The sequence below is a fragment of the Bufo gargarizans genome, chromosome 6 (assembly GCF_014858855.1).
Source record: "Bufo gargarizans isolate SCDJY-AF-19 chromosome 6, ASM1485885v1, whole genome shotgun sequence".
NCBI classification, from domain to species: Eukaryota; Metazoa; Chordata; class Amphibia; order Anura; family Bufonidae; genus Bufo; species Bufo gargarizans.
In genome coordinates, this window is record NC_058085.1 from 107,387,699 (window position 1) to 107,407,425 (window position 19,727).

Genomic DNA, 19,727 nt, shown 5'->3' on the forward strand with positions numbered 1-19,727 from the left:
GTGGATTGCTGCAAGACGTGGGATTCTGCATACATCTTATGGAGGAACTACATTGAAAACTAAGGCATTGTGGCCAAATGTCATAGAGTACCTGTGAATCCTCTTCTGAACAAAACCCCGAGAGTTTCTAAATCAATATTCAATACAAAAGAATGTCAGAAAGGATAAGCATCTACAGTCAGGCGCAGATTAGCCATAGACCGCATAGGGAAATTTCCCAGTGGATTGATGCCCAGGGGGCCTCCTAAGTCCTTCTCATGGCCGGCAAGTGGAAGTTTCTGGGGATGTATTTTTGCTGCTGGCGACAGTATTTTGTGATGGACTGTGGTATTTGGCTCTGTTGGGGTGGTATAATGTGCCACAATATGGCATGACTGGCCCTGCCTACTTGTGTTGGCCCTGCCTTCCATCAATTTGGACCCGACTACAAAATGGTGCCACTTTTAGTATTTTTCCAGCGCCTTTAAGTTCCCAGTCCACCCCTGTCTACAGTAAGTATAATAGCTGGACCCAAAGGTATATACAATGCATTCAGGAAAGTCTCCAAACCCTTTCACTTTTTCACATTTTGTTATGTTGTGGCCTTGTGATAAAATATAATAAAAAATCATGTTTTTCAATCTGCATTCAATACCCCAAAGTAAAATCAGATTCCACCTTTTTACAGCTTCTTTGGAAAATTAAAGGTGGAATCTGATTGATTGCTATGGACACCCTGGCCATAAATACTTTACACCAGTTTGATAAATCTACCACAGGATGTTTGAAATCCTTGTGTAACAGTCCTACAGGCTCACCTGTGTCAGAGGACCGCTGGCTGGAGGTAGGAGTGGAGCCCAGTGGCAAGGACCGCAGGCCGGTAGTAAGCGTGGTCAGACAATCCGGATGGCAACGGTGGTAGCAGTTCAGTAGGTAGGGATAAGGCAGAAGAGTAGTCGGTAGGCAGGCGGTGGGTCAGGGCAGGCGGCAGTAAGCGTGGTCAGACAATCCGGATGGCAACAGTGGTAGCAGTTCAGTAGGTAGGGATAAGGCAGAAGAGTAGTCGGTAGGCAATTCCTGGTCAGCAGTGGACTTCCAGCAGTAGCAAGAGCAACAGATGAGGAGAAGCTTGATCAAGGCTCAGGAGCTCAATAACCAGCAAGCTAGAGTGCAAGGGGCTGGACTTATATAGGGAAGTACCAGGTGTGGGGAATCAAGGGTGATGAGCAAGGCTTGGCAATAGGTTTCAGGGAGGAATGTCCAGAGAGGATGGTAGCCTAGTAAGCAGGGCTACTGCCTGGGATGTGGCTGGTCACGGGTTCGAATCCCGACAGTACTCCCCCCCTTCCAAGGTGCCGTTGGTGGAACTCTTTTACCAGTCTGGGGGCTTGGACATTCTCTTCTGGCTCCCAGGAGTTATCCTCGAGAGGGTAACCCTCCCACCCAATTAGGTATTGTAGTCTTCCCCGGTGGATCCTGGAGTCGAGGATCTTTGCGACAACGTATTCTTCTTCACCCTGTACCCTCACGGGTGGTGGTGGGGGCGAGTGGCGGCCTGTGAAGGTGTTCTCCACGTATGGCTTGAGGAGAGAGCAATGGAAGACAGGGTGCACCCTAATGGAGTCCGGAAGGTCGAGCCGGAACGTGACCTCGTTGATTTGTGCGGTGATCCAGAACGGACCCATGTATCTTTGGGCAAATTTTTTGGAGGGGACCTTCAATCTGAGGTTCCTGGTGGACAGCCATACCTTGTCTCCCACATGGAAGCCCGGGGTGGGTTTGCGACGTCTGTCTGCTCCCTGTTTAAAGCGCCTCTGGGCAAGCTGGAGGTTGTCTATAATGTTCTCTTGTGCCTCCTGTAGGGTTGTTAGGCGTTCGGCCACTGCTGGGAGGGTGGAGGCAACGGGTAGGTGGGGAATGAACACCGGGTGTGAGCCTGTGTTAGCAAAGAAGGGGCTGTGCTTGGTTGAGCTGTGCTCAGCATTGTTGTAGGCGAACTCGGCCGTGGGGAGATGATCAAGCCAGTCATCCTGCAGGTGGGAGCTGAAACAGCATAGGTATTGCTCTAGGGTCTGATTAGTTCTCTCCGTCTGCCCGTTTGACTGAGGGTGGAAAGCAGAGGACAGGTTCACTTTAACCCCGAGCGCCAGGCAGAAGTTCTTCCAGAACTTTGAGGCAAATTGTACACCTCGGTCGGAGACCACGTCGTCCGGGATCCCATGCAGCCTGAAGACCTCTCTGAGAATAAGATCGGCCGTCTGTTTGGCTGTGGGTAGGCCTTTGTAGGGGATGAAATGGGCCATCTTGGTGAGACGGTCAACCACGACCAGGATGGTGTTCATCCCTTTTGAAGGAGGAAGGTCTACCACAAAGTCCATGGAGATCGAGCCCCAGGGGCGGGAGGGAATCGGGAGAGGTTGTAACAGACCCACGGGAGAGGAACGAGGAGTCTTATTGCGGGCACAGACCGTGCACGAGGAGATGTACCTCTTGATGTCCTCCCTGTATGTTGGCCACCAGAAGGAGCGGGAGAGAAGCTCCTGGGTCTTTCTTGTGCCAAAATGGCCGGCCACCTTGGAGTCATGGTTGAGTTTGAGCACTTCGAGCCGTGCGATTTCTGGTACATATAGTTGTAGGTCCTGATGAAACCAATGACCATTCTTAAACGTAAGGCTGACATTGCCTGTGGGGTGGGAGAGGAAGGGGTCATTTTCATATCCTTCTTTGATTGTGCCCAGGAGTTCTTTAGAGTAGGTGGCCCCTACGACCCTTCTCTCGGGCAAGATGTTATTTTGGCCCTGGTTACTCTGTGAGGGCTCGGAAAACATTCTGGAGAGGGCGTCAGCCTTGCCGTTTTTTGATCCAGGGCGATAGGTGATGAGATAGTTGAAGCGGGAAAAGAATAGGCTCCATCTGGCCTGTCTGGCTGAGAGTCTCTTAGCGCTGCGGATGAACTCGAGGTTCTTGTGGTCAGTTAGTACGATTATGGGGTTGGTGGCTCCCTCCAGCAGGTGTCTCCACTCGGAGAAGGCATCCTTGATCGCCAGTAGTTCTTTGTTCCCGATGTCATAGTTCTTCTCAGAGGGGGACATCTGGCGGGAGAAATATGCGCACGGGTGTAATAGCATCCTCTCCCCTGTCCGTTGTGACAAAACTGCCCCCACCGCAGAGTCTGATGCATCCACTTCGACTGTAAATGGGAGCTCGGGGTTCGGGTGGATTAGGATTGGGGCAGAAGTGAAGAGGAGTTTCAACTTGGTGAAGGCCTCCTGGGCCTCGGGTGTCCAGGAGAAGGGGACTGCCTTCTTGGTGAGTTGGGTGATTGGTGCTATGACCTTGGAGAAGTTCTGGATAAACTTCCGATAGAAGTTGGCGAAGCCAATGAATCTTTGTATCTCCTTCTCGTTTTTCGGAACGGGCCAGTTCATCACAGCTTGGACCTTCCCCGGGTCCATACTTAGGCCCTCTGGGGAGATGATGTATCCGAGGAACTGAGTGGTGGTTCGCTCAAACTCGCATTTCTCTAGCTTGATATAGAGAGAGTTCTGTCTGAGCCTCTGCAGTACCCTGCGGACGTGTTCGCGGTGCTGCTCGAGGTCTTCAGAGAAGATCAAGATGTCGTCCAGGTAAACGACTACAAACAGATCCAGCATGTCCCTGAGGACGTCGTTAATGAAGTGCTGGAAGGTGGCGGGAGCATTGCAGAGTCCGAAAGGCATGACCAGGTACTCGAAATGACCATAACGTGTCCGGAAGGCGGTCTTCCATTCGTCCCCAGGGCGGATTCGGACGAGGTTGTAGGCCCCTCGAAGGTCAAGTTTGGTGAAGATCTTCGCTTCCCGGAGTCTCTCAAGGAGTTCGGAAATCAGTGGGAGCGGGTACCGGTTTTTTACGGTTATGTCATTAAGCTTTCTGTAGTCTATGCAGGGACGCAGGGAGGAGTCTTTTTTCTCTACGAAGAAAAAGGGGGCTCCCGCGGGAGAGGTGGAGGGCCGGATGAACCCCTTCCTCAGGTCCTCGTCCAGGTACTCTTTCAGAGCCTTGAGTTCAGGCTCTGAGAGGGAGTAGATACTGCCAAAGGGTATTTCGGCCCCGGGCAACAGTTCTATAGGGCAGTCGTAGGGTCGGTGTGGTGGCAGCTTGTCTGCGTTTTTCTTGTCGCAGACATCCTGGAACTCGCTGTATTGAGGGGGTAGCAGATCCTTGACAGATAGTTTTGAGATGGTGGTGTCTTCGGGTGGAAGGACGGGTTTGTGGGAGCAATTTAGCGTGCAGAACTCGGACGGGAATCGTATGCAGCGGGTTTCCCAGTCCACCAAGGGGTTGTGGGTGGCCAACCATGGGATGCCCAAGATCACTGGGAACTTCGGGGAGGCGATCAGAGAGAAGTGGATCTTTTCACGGTGATCTGGTTCTATGAGGAGTTGTAGTTCGGTGGTCTCGTGAGTGGCCGGCCCCGAGGAGAGTGGGGATCCATCGACGGTTTCCAGGTCAACGGGGGCTGCCTTGATTGTCAGTGGAATATTATTTTCGCGGGCAAAGGTTAGGTCCATGAAGTTGCCTCCCGCCCCGGAGTCTAACATCGCTGAACAGGGGAGTTGTCGCCCCTCAATCTCGATGAGGATGGGGACGATGAAGTGGGATCCATGAGCCGCCGTGTTGTTATTTTCAGGGGCTGCTGGTGGGATTGGAGTCTGTGGTTGCTCCTTTAGTTCCGTGACGGCAATAGTCTTTCGGATCTTATGAGGACATTTGATGGCAAAATGACCCGGCTCCCCACAGTAGAGGCAGAGGTTTTCGGCCAGCCGTCTCTCCTTCTCAGCTGTGGATAGAGACCTACGTAGAGCGTCGACCTGCATAGGTTCAGTTGCTGACCGGGGGTCGCGCTGGGCGGTGGAAGAGAAGGAATAAGTGGGTCTGTGGTCCAAGGACCAGAGTCTTTCTTTCTTCCTCTCGGAGAGTCTTTGATCTATCCGGATGCATAACTGAATGAAGTCATCCAGATCGTCCGGGGCCTCAACTCTGGCGAGTTCGTCCTTTATTAATTCGGACAGGCCTCGCCGGAATTGGCTCCTCTGTGCCGCTGGGTTCCAGGTGGTGTCCGTGACCCAACGGCGAAACTCAGCGATGTATTCGGCGACGGAGCGTCTCCCTTGCTGCAGACTATGTAGTCGCGCCTCGGCTGTCGCACAGCGGTTGGGGTCGTCGAAGACTTGGCTCATTGCGGTGATGAAGTTGTTTAGGTTGTTCAGGAGCTGACTGTTAGTCTCCACGTATGGTGATGCCCATGCTAATGCTTCATCCGTCAGGAGATTGACCATGAATAGCACCTTCTTCTTCTCGGTGGTGAAGGGGGCCGGGTACATCTGAAAATAGATGCGGCATTGGTTTAGAAACCCCCGATACTGACGTCTATCACGGCCGAATCTTGGTGGGAGTGGCATGCGGGTGTCTGCAGCCGTGCCGCGGACGTCCAGGAGTTGCCTCTGTAGTTCAATAATCTCGCTCTGTTGGCTTTGGACTACGACTTGGAGCTGGGCAAATTTCTCCTGATATGTAGTACCAAATTCTTGAAGTTCAGAGACCTGCTTACGCAGAGTGGCCATTGCAGACTCCATAGTGTGGCTGATTATTCTGTAACAGTCCTACAGGCTCACCTGTGTCAGAGGACCGCTGGCTGGAGGTAGGAGTGGAGCCCAGTGGCAAGGACCGCAGGCAGGTAGTAAGCGTGGTCAGACAATCCGGATGGCAACGGTGGTAGCAGTTCAGTAGGTAGGGATAAGGCAGAAGAGTAGTCAGTAGGCAGGCGGTGGGTCAGGGCAGGCGGCAGTAAGCGTGGTCAGACAATCCGGATGGCAACAGTGGTAGCAGTTCAGTAGGTAGGGATAAGGCAGAAGAGTAGTCGGTAGGCAATTCCTGGTCAGCAGTGGACTTCCAGCAGTAGCAAGAGCAACAGATGAGGAGAAGCTTGATCAAGGCTCAGGAGCTCAATAACCAGCAAGCTAGAGTGCAAGGGGCTGGACTTATATAGGGAAGTACCAGGTGTGGGGAATCAAGGGTGATGAGCAAGGCTTGGCAAGACTGAGGTTAACTAATAGGTTTCAGGGAGGAATGTCCAGAGAGGATGGTAGCCTAGTAAGCAGGGCTACTGCCTGGGATGTGGCTGGTCACGGGTTTGAATCCCGACACCTTGCTTATTTAATATCAGTGCATATCTGAGCAAAAACCAAGCCATGAAAAGGAAAGTACTGCCTGGGGAGCTCAGAGACAAGATTGTGTAAAAGCACACATCTGGAGAAGGGTACAAAAATTCTGCTGCACTGAAAGTTTCCATATCTTAAATGGAAGAAATTTGGAACAATCAAAACTCATCCTAGAGCTGTCTACCCCGCCAAACTAAGTAATCAGGGGAGAAGGGCCTTGGTAAGAGAGGTTACCCAAAGATCACACTAGCGGAGCTCCAAATATCCTTTGTGCAGATGGGAGAAACTTCTAGAAGGTCCACCATCCCTGCAGCGTGTCACCAATCTGGACTTTAAGGCAGAGTGACCAGAAAAAAAGCCTCTCCTCAGGAAAGAACATGTAAAGTCTGCCTAACATTTGCAAAAAAACATAAAGGATTCTCAGTCTGTGAGAAACTAGATCCACTAGTCTGATGAAACCAAACTGAACCTTTTGGCCTCAATTCTAAGCATCATGTCTGGAGGAAACCAGGTACTGCTCATCTACTGCCCAATGTCATCCCTACAGTTGCAGTATTATGCTGTGGTGGTGTTTTTCAGCAGCTGGAGTGGCTTAGCAACAACTATGTCCTTGTGTGGCCCAGCCAGAGCCCTGACTTGATCAAAATCAAACATCTCTGGAGAGACCTGAAAATGGCTGTCCACCAACAGTCCACATCCAAACTGACAGAGCTTGAAAAGATCTGCAGGGAAAAATGGCAGAAAATCACCAAATCCAGGTGTGCAAACCTTGCTGCCTCATATCCAAGAAGACTCGAGGCTGTAATCACTGCCAAAGGTGTACTGAGTAAGGCTTCTTTTTACATTTGCATAAGACATGCTGGAAATGTCTGGATATGGCACTGCTGGATGCTAACTAATACCCACCAGCTCCATTAACTATAATGGAGACCAATGGACATCGGGCCACAGCTGAGCAAATATGGCGAAAATGTGCAAACCGGTTTTCATCCGGCCGATGCTCGGCATATTTGATCTCCTCTGGTTCCCATTATAGTTAGTGGGGCCGGAGAGAATTCCGGCGGTGTCCAGCAGTGACAGATGCAGCAGGCCGTTCCCGGCTGGAACAGCCTGACGAATCAGTCAAACAGGCCTTAAGATTTTAGTTTTTCCTTTCAATTAACCCTTTCATGACCAAGGGTTATTGATGCCCCAGTGTCCAGGTCAAAATTTACAAATCGGACATGTGTCCCTTTATGTGATAATAACTTTGGAACGCTTTTACTTATCCAAGCCATTAAGAGAGACTTTTCTTGTGACACATCGTACTTCATAACAGTCATAAATTTGAGTCAATATACTTTATTTATGAAAAAATCCCAAATTTACAAAATAATTGAAAAATTCGCAATTTTCTAAATTTCAATTTCTCTGCTTCTAAAACAGAAAGTGATACCTCATAAAATATTTATTACTTAACATTTCCCATATGTCTACTTCATGTTGGCATCATTTAGCAATTGTCATTTTATTTTTTTAGGACGTTAGAATGCTTAGAAGTTTCGAAGCAATTATTCATATTTTTAAGAAAATTTCCAAAACCCACTTTTTAAGGACCAGTTCAGGACTAAAGTCACTTTGTGAAGCTTACATAGGGGAAACCCCCCAATGACCCTATTGTAGAAACTATACCCCTTAAGTTACTCAAAACTGATTTTACAAACTTTGTTAACCCATTAGGTGTTCCACAAGAATTAAAGGAAAGAGAAGATGAAATTTTAAATTTTACTTTTTGGGCAGATTTTCCATTTTAATTCATTTTTTTCTTTAACACATTGAGGGTTAACAACCAAACAAAACTCAATAATTATTACCCTGATTCTGAGGTTTACAGAAACACCCCACATGTGGTCGTAAACTAATATAAGGGCACACGGCAGAATGGTTTTTGGAAGGCAGATTTTGCTGGACTGGTTTTTAGATGCCATGTCCCATTTGAAGCCCCCCTGATGCACCCTTAGAGTAGAAACTCCAAAAAAGTGAACCCATTTTGGAAACTAGGGGATAAGGTGTCAGTTTTATTAGTACTATTATGGGGTACATATGATTTTTAATTGCTCTATATTATATTTTTTGTGAGGCAAGGTAACCAAAAAATGGCTGTTTTGGCACAGTTTTTATTTTTATTTAGATCATGTAGATTATATGCTATTTTTGTAGAGCAGGTTGTTATGGACACAATGATATCAAATATGTCTACTTTCTTTGTTTGTTTCAGTTTTACATAATAAAGCATTTTTGAAAACAAATTCTTTTTTTGCGTCTCCATTTTCTGAACGCCATATTTTTATATTTTTCTGCCGATCGTCTTGTGCAGGGGCTCGTTTTTTGCAGAAAGAGTTGAGGTTTTTATTGGTACCATTTTTGGGTACATAGGATTTTTTGATTATTCATTATTACAGTTTATGGGGCAAGGTGACAAAAAAATCGGTTTTTATTTATTTACTTTTACAGCGTTCACCTGAGGGGTTAGATCATGTGACATTTTTATAGAGCAGATCGTTACAGATGTGGCAATACCAAATATGTAAACTCTTCTTATTTGTTTAATAATAGCATTTTTTAAACCAAAAAATTATGTTTTAGTGTCTCCATAGTCTGAGAGGCATAGCTTTTTTATTTTTTGACCGATTGTCTTAGGTAGGTTCTCATTTTTTGCGGGATGAGGTGAAGTTTGATTGGTACTTTTTTGGGTGGTATACGCCTTTTTGATCGCTTGGTGTTGCATTTTTTGTGATGTAAGGTGACATTTTTTTACGGTGTTTAACTGAGGGGTTAGGTCATGTGATATTTTTATAGAGAAGGTTGTTACAGACACGATAATACCTAATATGTCTACTTTTTTAAATTTATTTCACTTTAGCACAATAATAGCAGTTTTGAAGCAAAAAATATATATATCTTAGTGTCTCCATTGTCTGACAGTCTGAGAGTCATAGTTTTTTTTATTTTTTTACTAATCGTCTCAGGTAGGGTTTCACTCTTTTGTGGGATGAGGTGACGGTTTTATTGGTACCATTTTGTGGGACATACACCTTTTTGATCGCTTGGTGTTGCACTTTTTGTTATGTAAGGTGATTATTATTTTTTTAATTTTTTATAGGAAAAGGCAATTGTATTTTTAATTTACATTATTAACATTTTTTTTAAACTTTATTTTTTATTTTTATCAAGTCTCATTTGGATCTTGAAGATCCAGTGGGGCTGATGGCTATACTATACTTTGCAATGCTCTTGCACTGCAAAGTACAGTACTATCAGGTTTCCTGATAGATGGCAACACAGGACGCCATGTCAACCACCGGCCACTGCCGTCACAGCACGGCAGCCCCGATGGTTGAGAGAGGGAGCCCCCTCCCTCTATTAACCCCATGGATGCCACTGCCACGCATACAGCTGACACTCGCTGTTAACTGCGGCAGCTCAGGAACAGGGCTGCTGCCATCAAATACAGCAGGGGGACCGCATCGGGGGCAGGGGCCACAAATGGGTGGCAGGGCCGGAAAGGAGGGGGTACGGCCAGCATGGAAGGGGCACGGATGGGACAGATGCCTGGACAAAAGTGTGCAAGAGCGCATAGCAGGCGAATAGGTTGGAGGCAGGGTGCAGGGGGGTTGGGGGGAATCGATGGTCAGATCCATGCAGGGGGCGCAGATGGGGCTTACTGATCGGGGGGCATGGAGCATATACTACCTGATTTCAGGCTCTGATCTGCAGAATGCAGATCAGAGCCTGAAACAGGCACTTTTACACTGCTGCGATCCGATTGGTTAGTCTGCACAGACTAACCAATCCGCTTGATCTCCGGCAAGGGACCACTCTGATAGGTCCCTTGCCGGCATTAGTGCACTGTATACTGTCCGTGACAGCAGCAGTGCAGGGGCAGAAGCTTTAATCCAAGCGTTTTGCAGCACTTGGATTAAAGAGATGCCATGACGTCTATACACATGGTATCTGCACGGGGCATGTGCAAATAGCACGTATATAGACGTATGGCAGTCAGGAAGGGGTTAATCATCAAAGATTTCCAATATTCTCTTTTCACTTTGTCATTATGTTTTATTGAGTGCAGAATGGGGGAAAACTTTTTACATTTTAGCTTACTACTGTATATACAGTATTTCCTTCCGTGAATAGCTAAATAGATAAGCAGAAGTCTGTTTGACACTTACCCAGTTAGTTCCCTGCTGGAAGAATGGTTTCCAAGTATCAGGACGGTCACCAAAAAGCAGGATGTACCTTGTAACCCAGTCATAATAAGTGTTATGTGTTCCCTGAGTGGCAATTCCTTTTATTTCATATTTTCTCTTCAGGTCTATTTGAAGCCATGGATTTTTATCCCCAGGAGCGGGAGACCACCCACTGCTACCTGCAAACAGAGAGCACAGGGAAAAACGTTTAACAGGGTATCAGCCAGCAGGTACTTAATCTTTGCCAAAACCCCATCATCTTTAAGTAGGAGAGTGTAAAGAGAGGCAAGTTGGGATTAAGACTCAGGTCCAAATTTCCATGGTCATGATTATACATAACTATATAGATATGCAGAACATCCAGTATATGGTTGGTTTATACATTTTCTGCATGCTCAACATATCATTTTATCCTGAAGCAACCAAAGATATCCTTACTTACCAAAAAGCCGTGCAAAGTTAGCTGCATAAAAAATTGAGTATCTTGAAGAAGCCTCAAATGATGTAAAGTACAAGGGGGAAACCAGGTCATTGTAGCAAAATTCTGAAAAGACAAAAAAATATGTTTAGGGCTTCCCCCATGCATAGGCTAATCAAAATGATTACTAGTCAGGATGTGCCAGCGTTGTGATCATGGCTAATGGTTAATTTTTTTCTCGTAAAAGTAACCTTGCAGACAATGCTTAGGGCAGATATTTAACACTTGAGTTCTACCATTAAGCACATTAGTCGGTCTCAGGATCAGACTGGCCCACCAGAGTACCAGAGGATCCTTTGATGGGCCCAAGCTCAAACAAAATAATGGACCTCAATTAAAAACGGGCTCATAAGGTCTGCAGAAGTTATAGCTAACTTTGGAACCAATAACCAGCTCACAGGTGGACATGCAATGTGTACTCTGTGCAGCTGCAAAAAGTTCCTTGTAGAAAAAAGTGGCCCCCCACCATATTATCAAGGAAACACTATTGCTTCTTAATGTCTACTTCAGAGCATGTAAAGGACTGTTAACTGTTGTTCTAACAGTTAATGGTGGATAATAGCTTTTTAGAAAGGAGTGACGTAGCCTCAATCTCAACAAACTTGCTATTACATAAAAGGGCCCACATACTTTTGCAGCGACCCAGGAGGAGAGCGGAGATGATGGGAATAGTTGTACTCACAGTGGCAGTCCTTGCTATGTCGAACCTGGGCAGTGCAGTAATGGGAAGAGCACACCTTTTCCTACCTGTGTGATGAACTAAGACATTTCTACGTGCCTCTTTGTATTTCCTATATTCATGCTTAATGGTTCAAGGGGTTAATGTCTGAGTTGTAATGTCCCGTTGTTGGAAACCGGTTATATTTAGTATTGTACTGTGTGTAGAGCAGTGTATTGGCTTGGCTGCAGTTGCTGTACAGTAGGTTAAGTAGTCCTAGCACAGGCAGGAGTCCCAGCAAGGGTGGGGTCCCTTAGAATAGACTACTGCATCTGGCTTTGTATAGCCTAGGGTATTCTGGGGACAACCCTATATATCAACCCACAGGGAAGCGAGTATATAGACTTAGCCAAGGGGTGAGGGGTGCAGGTGGTGTTTGGTGTAGTGTGCCGTGACACTGGGGTTCTCCTGCCTGTTGTTGGTTGGGGTTTCCTTGGTGTAGTTGGGTTTTAGGGGTGCAAGTCAGGGTTTCAGTGAAGCTTGCAGAAGGCAGTACAATATGGTGATGCAGGTATTGGTGTCTGCAAAGAAGAGGCCAGGTTTTGCAATAAACAACAGTTTTTTAACTTGGCAATAAGGTTTACAATACAGTCCTGATCAAAAGTTTAACACCACTTGAAAAATGGCAAAAAATCATATTTTACATTGTTGGATCTTAACAAGGTTCCAAGTAGAGCTTCAACATGCAACAAGAAGAAATGGGAGTGAGACAAAACATTGTATGAGCATTCAATTTAATGAAAACAACGAATAAACTGAAACAGGCTGTTTTTAGCTGATCAAAAGTTTAGGACCACACCTCCCAAAAAAAACTAAACCCCCCCCAAAACATAAATCCAACTTCCAAACATGAACTCAGTAATGAGTAGCTCCTCCGTTATTGTTTATCACTTCAAAAATTCGTTTCGGCATGCTTGATGCAAGAGTTTCCATGAGGTGAGTGGGAACATTTCTCCAAGTGGTGAAGACGGCCGCACGAAGGCCATCTACTGTCTGGAACTGTTGTCCATTTTTGTAAACTTCCCTTGCCATCCATCCCCAAAGGTTCTCAATTAGATTTAGATCAGGGGAACACGCAGGATGGGCCAAAAGAGTGATGTTATTCTCCTGGAAGAAGTCCCTTGTCCTGCGGGCATTGTGTACTGTAGAGTTGTCCTGTTGAAAAACCCAATCGTTACCACACAGACGATGGCCCTCAGTCATGAGGAATGCTCTCTGCAACATCTGGACATAGCCAGCGGCCGTTTGACGCCCCTGCACTTCCTGAAGCTCCATTGTTCCACTGAAGGAAAAAGCACCCCAGATCATTATGGCGCCCCCTCCACTGTGGCGCGTAGAAAACGATCTCAGGTGGGATCTGCTTGTCATGCCAGCAACGTTGGAAACCATCAGGACCATCAAGGTAAAAAGAATTCTCATCAGAGAATAAAACTTTCTTCCACCTTTTAAAGTCCCATGTTTGGTGCTCTCTTGCAAAGTCCAAACGAGCAGTTCTGTGGCGTTCAAGGAGACGAGATCTTTGAAGACGTTTTTTGTTTTTGAAGCCCATCAGTCTCAGATGCCGTCTGATGGTTATGGGGCTGCAGTCAGCACCAGTAAGGGCCTTAATTTGGGTCGAGGATCGTCCAGTGTCTTGTTCCATAACCCTCAGGATCGTCCAGTGTCTTGTTCCATAACCCTCAGGATCATTTAAGAAATTCCAAATGACTGTCTTACTGTGTCCCACCTCAGCAGCGATGGCGCGCTGTGAGAGACCCTGCTTATGCAGTTCAACAACCCGACCACGTTAAAAAAGGGAGAGTTTTTTTGCCTTTGCCATCACAACGTGTGACTACCTGACAAAAAATGACAATGAATCCACATCTTTGCACAGATTTGGCCTTTTAAAGGCATGTGGTCCTAAAATTTGGATCAGCTGAAAAACAGCCTGTTTCAGTTTAATCGTTATTTTCAATTAATTGAATGCCCCAAAAAAAAATTGTTGCACTCTCAGTTCTTCTTGTTGCATGTTGAAGCTCTACTTGGAACCTTGTTAAGATCCAACAATGTAAAATATGAATTTTTGCCATTTTTCAAGTGGTCTTAGTAGTATAGTAGCATGGACCGGCAGATCTTAAACAAGTTTCAATTGCCACAGTTCTATAGGCTACAAAGGTAACACACAAGCTTAATGCTCTCTTAGTCACCCTCTGAATAGATGATACAGCCTTCTCAATTTAACCATGCGACAGCCCCTCTTTATGACGGAATAATTTCTGTTTCTTTTACAGGTTTTTCTACCTTCAGAATAAATCCTCATTTGTTTCCTCAGAGGCAGGTTGTATAAGGCTCTGTCTCCCAAGCTGGCTGGATAATTTCTCCAGGGGCTGGCTTTATCCTTGCTTTCTCAGCTAGGGTGGCCTCTGGGGGCAGATTAGAACAGACGGCCAGTTTGTCTTTTATGCATGGCAGGGTGTCTGAGACTTCCCATTCTGACCCCAATGCAGTAAAGTCCAAGACATGCATAAAGTGTTAACTTTCAGTGAAGTTTCACTGACTTGTTTCTATCTGCATTCTCTTTTGTAAATGGCCGCTGTGCAGTCCTTCAGGTTCAGTTTTCTTTCTTCACTTTGCTTCACTTACTCGTCTCCCTGGGCAGGCGGTCCGTGGTCAATACTGTTGCCCATAGCAACCAATCAGATTCCCCCTTTAATTTTTCAGAGCTCCTTTGGAAAATAAAATTTTAAATGTGATTGGTTGCTCTGGGCAACTAAGCCTATTTTTCATTATACTAGGTTTGATAAATCTCCCCCACTGACTGCTAGCAGCTTCCAAAAGAAGTGGGGTGAAAACAGGGCTGGATACTTAACCCTGTACACAACGTTTGAGAACTCATAAAGTACAGTGCACAAACCCATTTGCAGTGGGATTCCAGGACACTGCAGCTCTACTTAGTGATTGAAAGCTATCTCTATATGGATACACGGGGAAGGATGTCAATCACTTAGTAGGGCTGCCCACTGCACTCCTAAGCATAATACATAAAATATACGGTATATGTTGGGAGCATGCATAGAGGCTTCCCCACTACCAAACAGCAGGAGACTGCGAGACAATACAAACAAATGGTAGAACTAGAAAACCAGTATAAAACAATATAGGAGCAGATGATATATGGGAAAAGGGGAAGGGACTAATTGGCAGGAAGGGGCAAAGGTCAGAGGGTGGATGCAGCCTGAAGAGAAGGAGGAGAACTACAGAGCCCAGCTATAGCTTACAGTGTGTCAGGAGAACTACTTAGCACAGGTACAAGCCTCAGTCTGTCTGGACAGACACAGGAAGTGCCTGACCACTAAGAAGGACCACTAGAGACATGGCTGCCTGAGAATTCCCTAATCTCTGACTCCCTCCTATATACAGAGGCGTAGCTTTAGGAGGTGCAGAGGTAGCAGTTGCTACCAGACCCAGGAGCCTGAGGGGGCCCAAAAACCCTTGTGGTACATAAGAACACATGTTATAGAAAGTGCATGCTGGTCAAGTTGCTCCTCTGGCTGGAGGGAAGGGGTTAGGTCAAGAATTTGGCATGGGGGAGGGGGTTGTGCAGTGTCCCACATACAGTTGCAAGAAAAAGTATGTGAACCCTTTGGAATGATATGGATTTCTGCACAAATTGGTCATAAAATGTGATCTGATCGTCACAAAAATAGACAATCACAGTCTGCTTAAACTAATAACACACAAATAATTAAATGTTACCATGTTTTTATTGAACACACCATGTAAACATTCACAGTGCAGGTGGAAAAAGTATGTGAACTGTTGGATTTAATAACTGGTTGAACCAACTTTGGTAGCAATAACTTCAACCAAACGTTTCCTGTAGTTGCAGATCAGACGCGCACAACGGTCATGAGTAATTCTTGACCATTCCTCTTTACAGAACTGTTTCAGTTCAGCAATATTCTTGGGATGTCTGGTGTGAATCGCTTTCTTCAGGTCATGCCACAGCATCTCAATCGGGTTGAGGTCAGGACTCTGACTGGGCCACTCCAGAAGGCGTATTTTCTTCTGGTTAAGCCATTCTGTTGCTGATTTATTTCTATGCTTCGGGTCTTTGTCCTGTTGCAACACCCATCTTCTGTTGAGCTTCAGCTGGTGGACAGATGGCCTTAAGTCTCCTGCACAAAATGTCTTGATAAACTTGGGAATTCATTTTTCCTTCGATTATAGCAATCTGTCCAGGTCCTGATGCAGCAAAGCAGCCCCAAACCATGATGCCCCCACCACCATACTTTACAGTTGGGATGAGGTTTTAATGTTAATGTGCTGTGCCTCTTTTTCTCCACACATAGTGTTGTGTGTTTCTTCCAAACAACTCAACTTTGGTTTCATCTGTCCACAGAATATTTTGCCAGTACTGCTGTGGAACATCCAGGTGCTCTTGTGCAAACTGTAAACGTGCAGAAATGTTTTTTTTTTTGGACAGCAGTGGCTTCCTCTGTGGTATCCTCCCATGAAACTAATTTTTGTTTAGTGTTTTACGTATAGTATATTCGCTAACAGAGATGTTAGCATATGCCAGAGACTTTTGTAAGTCTTTAGCTGCCACTCTAGAATTCTTCTTCACCTCATTGAGCAGTCTGTGCTGTGCTCTTGCAGTCATCTTTACAGGACGGCCACTCCTAGGGAGAGTAGCAGCAGTGCTAAACTTTCTCCATTTATAGACAATTTGTCTTACCGTGGACTGATGAACAGCAAGGCTTTTGGAGATACTTTTATAACACTTTCCAGCTTTATGCAAGTCAGCAATTCTTAATTGTAGGTCTTCTGAGAGCTCTTTCGTGTGTGGCATCATTCGCATCAGGCAATGCTTCTTGTGAAAAGCAAACCCAGAACTGGTGTGTGTTTTTTATAGGGCAGGGCAGCTGTAACCAATCTCATGTCATTGATTGGACTCCAGTTGGCCGACACCTCACTCCAATTAGCTCTTGGAGATGTCATTAGTCTAGGGGTTCACATACTTTTTCCACCTGCACTGTGAATGTTTACATGGTGTTTTCAATAAAAACATGGTAACATTTAATTCTTTGTGTGTTATTAGTTTAAGCAGACTGTGATTGTCTATTGTTGTGACTTAGATGAAGATCATATCACATTTCATGACCAATTTGTGCAGAAATCCATATCATTCCAAAGGGTTCACATACTTTTTCTTGCAACTGTATGTGTAAAAAAGGAACACTTTTTCCCACATATGTGCAGTGGATGGGAAGAGCTTGTGCTGTCTTCCCATCCACTGCACTGCTGACCCAGGGAGGCATCTGCAAACCGTGAGTACAAACAACTATTGCACCCATCGGCCCGACCTGCGAGCCTCACTTGTTTTCCCCTGCGGTCCGGCACGCTGCATGAATTGACGTCACAAACAAGATATAAAATCCTCTGTGCCCTATTTGAACTATATATGAACAGGATTCAAAATCCTTTGTGCCATTGCTTTATGAGAATAAGCCCCGCTTGTTTGCCTGAGAGACTGTCAATGTGCTTTAATACAGTTCAAACTTTAAAAGTTTTATTGGGCTGTAGAACTGTTTAAATTGCTTAAATTCGCATGGACGTATGCTACAAGTAACCTGCAACCAAATCACTGTGTTAAAAGTAGAAAAATCGCATGTTTTTGTGTAAACAACACTGTTTGCTGTCAGTGAATGGACTTTTGCATTGAACCTAAAATACACCCTGCTAGCGGCGGGAAGGTTAAGCGTGAAAACCATTGTGCCACCCCTTATGCAAAATTATTCAAAATGTGCCTACCTCCAATGTTACACTGCCCAAGAGCCGGCGCCTGCCCTATTCAAAGAGATCCCAGTGGTAGGGTCGTGCACTAGAGGAGCGTGACGTGCGTGCACATGCTAAATACATCAGATGACTAAGTACTCCAAGGAGAAGGATGTGCAAGAGAAAGACGGAATGGCTGAAAGGCAAGCTTATCCCGCGCCGGGAGCTGCACCCAAGGGAGCGGAAAGTAAATACTCCACTATGCAGACGATGATTCTTATGCCCATCAGCCCGGAGTTGGAGGCTCGCATCTGGGATCTTTGGTACCGCCATTGGACAGAGCATGGTGTGGACCCACCGCCCAGACTGCCTATCACTGCAGGTCAGAGCACCCCTGAACAGAGTATTCCGCCCAACCTTGCCGAAAGTTCCGGTCCAGACTAGGCTGCACGTGATCCTATGTGGCCAGTTGCTGCTCATGCTGAACTTAGGGCAAAATTATCGGCCGAAATTAAGATGGCCCGTCTACCGCGCACGCACAAATGTAAGAAATACAACGAGGACATCACTTGCAAACTATTGAAGGAAATCGTAGACAATTTCCCAGTCCCCGTAAGAAGGCTGGGCCGGGTTCTCTCGTTCTGCAAAATCCGTAGCTTTGGTTTCCTATGGGATCTAATATCTAATAGGGACTATTATGTAAATTGTCGTTCAGTAAAGCGCAAGGATCTACCCAGCCACCTCCACAGCCTCTATGTGGAAGAAATCGTTGAGTTCACCCAGGCAAAGGGCACTTGTGAACCAAGTTAGGAGCCCGCGGAGGACACCGAGTCTGAGGAAGATGAGGAACCAGTACTCCCTACTGCCCCCATGCGGCCAGATGCAAAATATGTACCGCCTCTTCTACCCAGCCAAAACAAGTATGCCACTGGAGTCACAAGGACCAACATTCTCTGGCTATAGCTACCAGTGATCCAGAAGTCCGCCCTAAGCGTAAACAACAGCGACGGCAGAAGCATATAAGGAGCCCCATCCGGGAATGTGTACAGCTCCTACAGCAATTGACTGTACAGCAACGCCAAGGGATCTGTGGTCCTTCGCCAATGGGAAGATCGAGTAAGCCTATGCCTACCGGAGATACCCCTTATCCGGCCCTGAAACCGACAGCTGCAGTTCTATCAGCTCTCATGAAGAGAGAACTGTCTGTCCAAAATAAACCCGTTGGGGCGGAGCCCAGGATGCAAAAATTGGAGAACTATTCCATCTTTAACAAGGTGAGAAAGCATTTGCACCTTCCTATTGTGCCCATGAAACGCCTTACTGAGGACATAATAGGAGATTCATCCCCTGACTCTTGGGAATCTGGGAGCCCAATGCAGAATAATGTGCCCAGCTCTCCAGACCCCTATGATTAAGTAAGCCGGTTGGCCAATGTTTCAAAAGGAGCCAGAGCACCGTTGATAGAGTAATCTTGTTTTTGTTTGTTGTCAGCCCTCTACTCCTTTAAAAGACTCTATTACGGACTCCATCATCCAGACAGCAACCAAGTTGCACTTTATTGTTGTGCCTTTTAACCCCTTTTTACCCTCTTCTCAGGTTACCTGGGACTTTACACTAAAAAGTGTTATGTAACATTTAAGAACTGTACCCAGAAGGACATTTTTCTGTGCTTTATCCTATGCAGCGCACAGCCTCAACTTTGCACTTTAACTCTTTGGATTCCAATTTTTTTATGCCCCAAATCTGTGATGGACTTTGTCTTAGGACTATGTCATGGACTGCATTTGCCCCAAATGTGAGATCATCGCCCTATTTTATCCCCGTCAAGTAAAGAAGAAAGACAACGCCCATTATTCCTTCCTGCTACTTAATGTGAAAAATGCAAAATGTATGTGATAAATTGCCTAGAATGTGTTGTGGTGCATAACCCTTTATTATAGGAGGTTATCGAAGTGTCATGATAGTGCATTGCAATATCTATATCCATATTTGTATTTTTGTGGCGTGTACTTGGTGTATTCTAGTTGACGGAATAGAGATCCACAGCTTCCATCACTGTAAACGTCGAGGACGACTTATCTTTCAGCATGGGTGTATGCAGTGTCCCACATATGAGTGAAAAAGAGACACTTCGAACATCTGAATATATGTACTTATTGAATTGTAATGTATTGTATTCCATATTTTCTAGCTGGCAATGTCCTTTACATCCATTCGCCCCTAGGTGGTGCTGGCACCACATAGTATATATATGGGGTGTGTCTAGCTTAGAAAAGGAGTGAAAAATAGAGTAGAGGAGAGTAAAGCAGTATGTAGTCAGATTAAGAAGCAAGTCCATGAAAGAAGGAGACAGACATAAGCCA

The 19,727-nt window shown here is 45.8% G+C and overlaps 1 protein-coding gene across 1 annotated transcript in view; it reads right to left on the reverse strand.

Moving 5' to 3' along the window:
- Positions 1 to 19,727, reverse strand: part of CNTNAP1 (contactin associated protein 1) — a 122,920-nt gene that overhangs the window by 79,051 nt on the left and 24,142 nt on the right. Inside the window, exons 2-3 of the mRNA XM_044297491.1 lie at positions 10,854 to 10,955; positions 10,394 to 10,590 (exon numbers count right to left, since the gene is read on the reverse strand). Of these exons, the coding sequence (XP_044153426.1) occupies positions 10,394 to 10,590; positions 10,854 to 10,955 (299 nt within the window). The remainder of the gene's footprint in view (positions 1 to 10,393; positions 10,591 to 10,853; positions 10,956 to 19,727) is intronic.